Below are 9,316 nucleotides of genomic sequence, written 5' to 3' on the forward strand. Positions count from 1 at the left end.
TTCACTGCCGGTGTTCTGTGTGGCGGTTTAGAGTCTGTTTGTCGGTGCCGGTGCTGGTATCTTTGTCTTGTCGGTATCATATGATTGCAAGGTTGCCATCAATGACAAAACCTAAATCACCTACAATTTCTCATTGGAGTGTGCATTTGCCAACAATCTCCCCCTTTGGCATTGATGGCAACACTCTTTTGAAAAATCAAAAGTGTCCAAAATGATATTTGGAGTGGGTTTAATTTCCCTCTTTAGGGGGGTGCTCCTATTCCTAGTTTACAAACAACTTAGTAGGTTATGAGAAATAGGTGTCATCATCCTTTATGGAAGATTTCTAGAATGGGTCATTGGAACCCTCCTCCTCATGGTGCTTTCAAAATTAATACTAATGGGTCTTCTAGGGGCAATCCGCTACATGATGGTATCAGTGGTGTGGGGCGTGATAGTTTTGGGTAAGTCTAGTTTCTTTTTTCTATCTATAAAGGAGTTTACATGAATAATAATATGGAGGCTCTTGCTATTTTGGTTGTGGTGGAGCGTTGTTGTTCTCTTCACTAGCAACAGATTGTTGCTAAATTTGATTCTCAAATAGTGGTAATTTTGTTGAATCAGCAGAAATTTGATGTTGTTAGTTGGCATTTTTAGACTATTATTTGGCAGATTCTTTCGTTTTGTAACTTTTTTGAGTTAGTCACTTTCATATACATTCCCAAGGAATGGAATGGGGTGGCTGATTGTCTTGCCAAATGAGCATCTAACTTTATTGAGGGCTGGTCTATTGGGGACAACTTGTGGATCACGATAGGTCTTTGTAGTCTTCTATTGGCTTGGCAGTTGGCCTTCTTTTGATGTACTTTTCTTTTTGTTTTGAATAAATTTTTACCCCTCTTTATTCTCAAGAGTTGAATAACTAATTTCATTAAAATAAACAAAATTTCTCATAAGAATTTCTTGGAAACTTTTGAATATGATTATGTAAACATTTTTTGATTAGTATTTTGGATCAATTCCATGATCCATCATCAAAATGAAGTAGACTAAGGAAAAGAATAAAGTATTACAAATTATTCAAAATTGACATTTTCAAGTGAACTATATCTGTGGTCAAAGGAATTGAAGGTTTTAAAAGACAACTTACATTTAAAAAACTTTATGATGACATGAAATTACATTGAAAAACAAAGAGTTGAATAATTAATTTCATTAAATTAAATGAATTTTTTCATATAAATTGTTTGACAGCTTCTTAATATAACTGTGAAAGCATTTTTCCATTATTTCAAATCATATATTATGACCCATCATTAAAATGGAGCTGAGCCAAAAGAATAGCTTACTATAAAATGTTTTCAGCTGATCAAAGAAATTAAAGGCGTAAAAGATATCACACATTTGAAAGACTTTCAGATGACAGTGAAACAAGATTGATACATAGAAACAAAGAGCTGAATAACATATTTCATTAAACTAAACTAAGACTCTTAGAAAATCACCAATGACCTTTATAGATTAGAATAATTTTGTGCATAAAGCTTTTATATTCTGACAGGTAATTACGAAACACTTAGGTCTTATATGTATAAAACTCGAAAGTCTGGTTAAGAATCAACAGTGATCATAAAACACACTGTACGATTAAGAAATTAGCCGCTCTTGTAGAGAACCAGAAAACCAGGAAGCAGTTATTCTCTCACTAGTGAGAAGAAGCTCTTCCAAATAATCTACACCCATATCCTCCAATTCTATCACAAATTTCTCACTGCTTGCACATGTACTTTCTTCTTTTTCTTCTTCTGTAATATGACATCCACCATCAATAGATTCGTTCTCTTCACTGAAACAGGAAGTGAATATGGGTAAGTTGAGAATGGCTCTGGGACCTCTAATGCTGAGGGCAGCCCTGTCATAAGCAATGGCTGCGTCCTCTGCACTGTCAAATGTTCCAACCCACATCCTCATTCCTCCTCTTCTTGGATCTCTGATTTCAGCTGCATATTTCCCCCATGGCCTTCTCCTTACTCCTCGGTAATGTTTCTCTCCTTCCACTCGTGATTTCTTCTTACTCACTCCCAATTTCAGCTTTACCATTCATGGGCTCATGACAGCTTTCAATGGCCGCATTCTCAATAACTCCATTCAAAACCAAGTTCTCCTCTGAGCCAATTTCTGAATATGCAGCGGTCATGTATGAGTCTGGTTCATCTTCATAAGAACCATAACTTAGAGGAGAAGAAGATGGTATATAATTTATACCACTTTTCTTCACTTGCACGGATCCATTATAGTCGGCTTTTCTCTTCATATTACCTCCCAAAAAAATTGCTCCCCCCCTAAGAACAATCCATTCCCACTTTTTTGTTCGTGTCCTAGGAATTGGGAATGTTGCCTATTTATAAGCAGGAGAGTGAAATAATATATTATTTTTCATTGTTGACTACTGTTACGCACAGGAGCCTGCTGTCAACGTTTGAAAATATGAAATTTGTAAATGCTTGCACGAATGGCCTGTGTGGACCTCATTGACTGATACTCGCGAGTGCTTGACTGATTGATAAAAAAGACTGCATTTTTTGAAGTCTTTTCACATTATGAGAGTACAAAATATCTGTATTTCTAATGCCGGTCCATTTTGGCTCCTCAGACTTTTTTAATATTATTACACGTGGGGGCAAAACCATTTGCAGTCTTCCTTTTCATGGATGTTCAATACAGCACTGCTTAATTATAGCATGTCGTGAGCCCACATAATTAGGGTTGCACTTTTGAGGTATTGATCAAAGTTAGGTAACAATTGAGTGATCGTATTCCCTTTGCAAAAGGTCTTGAACTCGGCTCTAAGCTTTCGAATTATATGACTTGTTAATGCATAACATTTAGATATGCTTTGAAAAGTAGAGTTTGAATAACTTATTAATAAGTTATTGCAGTAGTAATCATTTGTTTTTTTAATTTAAATTTGATTCAAATTGTATGTTGTCAATATTTTTATTTTATTTTAGATATCAAAGTATAATATCAAGATTAGTTTTTGTGTTATAAGATTTTAAGTTAGAACTGTTAAATTTACATATTTATATTAATTTTATTAAGTTTTATGTTTATTTTAGTGTAGTATTCTATTTTATTTTTTTATAATATGTTTATTAAGATTCAAAAGTTATATGAAAGAAATGGGTTGTTATCTTTGGATGTTGGGGTCAAGAAAAGCACTATACACATTATATTTGAATTTACATGGAGTCATGAAGAATGCAGTTATTGAAGGCTACCATGATCTCACAAAAAAATGTTTGGGTAAGAAGAAATTAGGGTTGGATGTAGAGAAATGCTGTAAAGGAGTAAGGAGGAGGCCATGGGAGTAATATGTACATGAAATAAGAGATTCAAGAAAAAGAGGAATTAAGATGTGGCTTGAAACATTTGATAGTGTAGAAGACACAAGCATTGCATATGACAAGTCTGCCATCAACATTAGAGGCCCTAGAGACATCCTCAACTTTCATATATTCACCTTCTATTTCATGCTATTAGATAAATTCAATGAAGATAAAGAATCTCTTATGGAGGATGTCATATTATGCAAGAAGGAAAAGAAGAAAGTACATGTGCTAGCACTGAGAGATTTGTGTTAGGATTGGACAATAAGGGTGTAAATTATTTAAAAGAGCTTCCTAGTTCTATGGTTCTCTCAAAAATTAGACTCTCTTAATTAAAAAGATATAATACAATGGAAGTATATGCAGATAAGAAAGACTTATGAAGTCTTATACTAAGCTTACTTATATGGTGACGATGTTCTATTTTTAGTTGCTAGTCCTTTCATCTTGTTATAGAACATTAAATGGAAGAAAAATCACAAGAATAAAATTTAACATATACTTTCTTAATATTCTTAAATGCACACTTGATGAAGATAGATTGCAAATGACTTGCAAAATATTAATAAAAGATAGAAAATATTCTTAAGAAATGAAAATTTTATAATCTAAATATTTTAATACATTAATGCTAGAAAAATAAATTATTAAAGAAGGCAAAATTAGGTAGGTGTAAGAGATAAAAGTGTATACTTTATATGTGTAATTTTAATTTTACACTACTCTTATATAAGTTGTGAATACATTGCCTGCCATTCAATTTGACTATTTGATACAAATAGAGTTAAATTTATATTAATTTTTGTTTAGTTTTATGTCTAATTTGATATCTAGTATTTTATTTTGTTTTTGATATTGTGTCTACTAAGGCTCAAAAGCTATACAAAAATAATCTTGGATGTTGGAGAAATTCTTCTTCATAAGTCTTATATTAGTTCCAATAAGTAAATAAATTGAATATTGGAATCCTTAGTGGAGATAGAAAAGGAGAAGACTTTAGCTTGAAATTTTTAATTAGACCATTCCCCATATACTTAGTGAGATGTAACTCTTCTAGACCTGCAAAATGATCATGATGTGTAGGATGGACAAAGAAAGTGTAAAATTATGTTGAAGGGTCTTCCTCTACATTCTTAGCTAGGAAAACTTATACTCCTTCCATAGCTTATGTCATTGATTTTTTTACTTTATTTAGTCTATAATTAAGGGTGGATTAATGAAATCCTTGTTCCTATAAATGAATTATTTTTGTGTGTGAGAAAAAATCAATCTCCATGTTGTATGTTGAGTTTGTAATTACCACATTACCATAAAAAACATGCCACCTATCTTTCAAATTGATTTTTTCAAATGACTAGAAACCATAAATATGGTTATTTGAAGATGCAAATACCTCACTTTGTAAAGATGGTTTATAGTTCATATCCAACTTGTAAAGAATGATCAATTTACATTTTGTAGTTAACCTTTGGTAAAGAAAGATTGCCTGAGTTTATATCATTTAATAAGAATGATATAATATTTAGAATGCCAATATTTGTTAGAGAATGCGATTTTTATGTTGTTATGGATTATTTTTTATTAAGTAATTTTTATGTTGTTATGGATTATTTTTTATTAAGACACAAAATGGTCAAAGATATGATGATTGGACTCTATTTGGAATCTTCATAATTGTCCCATGAAATCATACAAGTTTAATTATCTTAAAAACTAGATCCTTGATTTTATTCATTTTGAGTACTCTAGATGAGTTGAACAATCTACTTAATAATGTGAAACTGAAAATCATAAACAATAGACAAATACAATCGAAATTTAAAGCAAAACTAAAATACAATAAAAATATAAATATAATAGCAAATTATTAAAATATAATTAAAAATGGGAAAAGTTTTTGAACTCCACCTTTCCAGACTGAAGTTATAGTCCATCCCTCGCTCATTTTCTCTTGTTGGCATTCCGAATCCAGACAATATATACTTCATAAGGTGATTTGGCAGCGAGCCAATATGATAGCGTTCTCAATAAATTTCTTTGCAGGTCATTCATGTTATGTTAATGATATTGTTAAATTGTACCGACGTTAGAGATTCTTTCAATCTTTTTGTTTTTTTAATGTGTTCTTAGATGAGCAATTTCATAAAGTTATGAGGCAGTCCACTAACAAAAACCATGTACCATGAAGCAGAAATGTTACATAGCAAAGAAAACAGATGAAACAGAATCGGAAGGGAGGACATGCACCATGTTGCAAAGTACCAAAAAAGTACTAGTAATTATAACAAGTGCTGATTAATTTGATTAGGTTTCCACTATTAAGTACCTTGGATTTTTTTTCAGACCAGTCTTTCATTAAACGTTTTTGTATAGCAATATTTTAGATTCTATTTTATTTACTACAATCTCGTAGTTTTCTCAATTACATTCATTTTATTTCAAAATAAAAATTAATATTGCAATATTTTATTTTTTATAATTTATAATTTTGAATTTTTGAAAGATTTTGGTATGATTGTGTTAACATTTTTACAGTTTTTAAGATCATATTCATGATCCATCATCAAAATGGAGTAAGTCAAAACAGACAATAATATACAACAAATTATTTAGAATTTGATCTTATCTAGTGAACTATCAATGGTTTAAGAAATTGAAGACTTTTAAAAACAGTTCATATTTAAAAGATTTTTGGATAATAGAGAAACTAGATTGATGGAGAGAAACAAAGACTTGAATAACCAAATCAAATTTCTCAAATGAATTTCCTGAAAGCTTAGACATATGATTTCGTAAATATTTTTCTATCAAAATTTCAGATCATATTCTATTATCATCAGAATGAAATAAATCGAAGAGGAAAATAATTTACTACAAATTATTTAAAATTGATGTTTTTAAGTGAACTGTATCAGTGATCAAAGGAATTAAAGGCCTTTAAAAACAGCTCACATTTGGAAGAATTTCAGATAACAATAAAACTAGATTAATACATAGAAACAAAGAGTTAAATAGCTAATTTAATTAAAATAAACAAAATTTCTCACAAGAATTATTTGGAAACTTTTAGATATGATAATGTAAACATTTGTATTTTGGATCAATTCAATGATCCATGATCAGAATGAACTGGGCTAAAGAAAATAATTATTAAAAATTGATATTTTCAAGTGAACTATATCAGTGGCTCACATTTGAAAGTTTTTCTGATGACAGTGAAACAATATTGATATAGAGAAAGAAAGAGTTTAATTGATTTCATTAAATTTGATCAAATTTAGAAATTGAAGACGTAAAAAGTAGCGCATATTTGAAAGACTTTCAGATGACAGTGAAACTAGATTGATAAATAGAAACAAAGAGCTGAATAACATATTTCATTAAACTAAACCAAGACACTCACAAAATGGCCAATAACCTTATAGATTAGAATAATATTGTGCATAAAGTTTTTATGTTCCGACAGGTATTCACGAAACTCTGAGGTCTTATGTGTATAGAAGTGGAAAGTTTGGTTCACAATCAACGGTGATTATACAACACACTATACGACTAAGAAATTAGCCGCTCCTGTAGACCAGAGAACCAGGAAGCAGTTATTCTTTCACTAGTGAGAAGAATTTCTTCCAAATAATCCACTCCCATATCCTCCAACTCTATCACAAATCTCTCACTGTATGCACATGTACTTTCTTCTTTCTCTTCCTCTGTAATATGGCATCCACCATCAATAGATTCGTTCTCTTCACTGAAACAGGAAGTGAATATGGGAAAGTTGAGAATGGCTCTGGGGCCTCTAATGCTGAGAGCAGACCTGTCATAAACCATGGCTGCGTCCTCTGCACTGTCAAATGTTCCCCCTGAGCCAATTTCATTGCAGAGACTCACTTCTTGAGCAGCAATCATTTATGAGTATGGCTCATCTTCATAAGGACCATAACCTAGGTAAGAAGATGGTATATAATTTATACCACTTTTCTTCACTTGAATGGATTCATTATACTGCGATTTTCTCTTCAGATTACTTCCCACAAAATTGCTCCTCTCCTTGCGAGAATCCATTGCTTCCCACTTTTTTTTCTTGTGCCCTAGGATTTGGGAATGTTGCCTATTTATAAGCAAGGGAGTGAAATAATATATTATTTTTCATTGTTGACTACTGCTACGCACAGGAGCTTGCTGTCGTTTGAAAATATTAAATTTGTAAATGCTTGCACGAATTGCCTGCGTGGACCTCATTGACTGATACTCGCGAGTGCTTGACTGATTGATAAAAAAGAGTGGAATTTTTTAAGTCTTTTCACATTGTGAGAGGACAAAATGTCTGTATTACTAATGCCGGTCCATTTTGGCTCCCCAAGACTTTCTTAATCTTATTACAAGTGGGGGGCCAAACCATTTGGAGTCTTCCTTTTCATGCGCGTTGAATACAGCACTGGTTAATTATAGCATGTCGTGAGCCGACAGAATTAGTGTTGCACTTTTGAGGTATTGATCAAAGTTAGGTATATAACAATTGAGTGCCCGCATGCCCTTTCTAAAAGGACTTGAACTCTGATCTAAGCTTTCCAATTATATGAGTTGTTAATGCATCACATTTAGGTATGCTTTGAAAAGTAAAATTCTAATAACTCATAATAAGTTATTACAGTAGTATTTGTTTTGTTTGTTTGTTTATTAAATTTGATTCAAATTGTATTTTGGTAAATATTTTTATTTTATATTAGATATCAAAGTATAATTTTAAGATTAGTTTTTGTGTTATAAGGTTTTAAATTAGAATGGTGAAATCTATATGTTTATATTAATTTTTATTTAGTTTTAAGTTTTTTTAATGTAGTATTTTAGTTTATTTTTTATAATGTGTTTAGTAAGGCTTAAAAGTTGTATAGAAAAAAATTGGGTTGTTATCTTTGAATGTTGGGGTCAAGAAAAACATCGTACATATTATATTTGATTTTACATGGAGTCATGAACCATACGGCCATTGAAGGCTCGCAGGAGTTCATTAATGAGAGTGTGGGTAAGAAGAAATTAGAGTTGGATGTAGATAAATGTTTCGAGGAATAAGGAGGCAATCATGGGAGAAAAATGTAGCATTCAAGAAAAAGAGGAGCTAAGTTGTGGTTGGAAAATTTTGATAGTGTAGAAGACAAAACCAATATTGCTTATGACAAGGCTACCATCAACATTAAAGGCTCTAGAGCCATCCTCAACTTTCGTATATCCACCTTCTATTTCATGCTATTAGATGCATTCAATGAAGATAAATAATCTTTTGATGAAGGATGCCATATTAAAGGAAAAAGGAAAAAAAGAAAGTACATATGCTAGTAGTGAGAGGTTTGTGTTAGAATCACATGATAAGGGTGTAAATTATTCAAATGTGTTAGATTGGACTCTTTTTGGAATCTTCATAATTGTACTAGGAAATCATACAAGTTTAATTTATCTACTTAATAATGTGAAACTGAAAATCATAAACAATATACAAATACAATCCAAATTAAAATAAAAATACAATAAAAATATAAATATAATAACAAATTGTTAAAATATAATTAAAAATGGGAAAAGTTTTTGAAACTCCACCTTTCCAGACTGAAGTTATAGTCCATACCTCGCTCATTTTCTCTTGTTGGCATTCCGAATCCAGACAATATATACTACATAAGGTGATTTGGCAGCGAGCCAATATGATAGCATTCTCAATAAATTTCTTTTCTTGTGTTCTTTTCTTGTCTTTGATTATATTATATTATATATAATATAATATTCTATTATATAATACGTCTTATATAATATGTAACATATAATATATTTTTTAAATTAAAATTACAAATAAAAATCGGATATCCGATTTTCATAGGTAATTACCAGGTCAAGGTGTACTGACACCCAGGCCAAGCAAAAAGTCAACATGAATTTTGAAACTCCACCTTTCCAGA

The 9,316-nt window shown here is 31.2% G+C and overlaps 2 protein-coding genes across 2 annotated transcripts; both read right to left on the bottom strand.

Moving 5' to 3' along the window:
* Nucleotides 1-1,626: 1,626 nt before the first annotated feature.
* Nucleotides 1,627-1,950, bottom strand: LOC131046787 (ethylene-response factor C3-like). The gene has a single exon (XM_057980577.1). It carries the CDS (start codon nt 1,948-1,950, stop codon nt 1,627-1,629), a length of 324 nt encoding a protein of 107 aa, XP_057836560.1.
* Nucleotides 1,951-6,920: 4,970 nt separating this feature from the next.
* Nucleotides 6,921-7,274, bottom strand: LOC131046786 (ethylene-response factor C3-like). The gene has a single exon (XM_057980576.2). It carries the CDS (start codon nt 7,272-7,274, stop codon nt 6,921-6,923), a length of 354 nt encoding a protein of 117 aa, XP_057836559.2.
* Between the last annotated feature and the right edge of the window lie 2,042 nt (nt 7,275-9,316).

This window comes from Cryptomeria japonica, chromosome 8 (genome assembly GCF_030272615.1).
Source record: "Cryptomeria japonica chromosome 8, Sugi_1.0, whole genome shotgun sequence".
In the NCBI taxonomy this organism is placed as follows: Eukaryota; Viridiplantae; Streptophyta; class Pinopsida; order Cupressales; family Cupressaceae; genus Cryptomeria; species Cryptomeria japonica.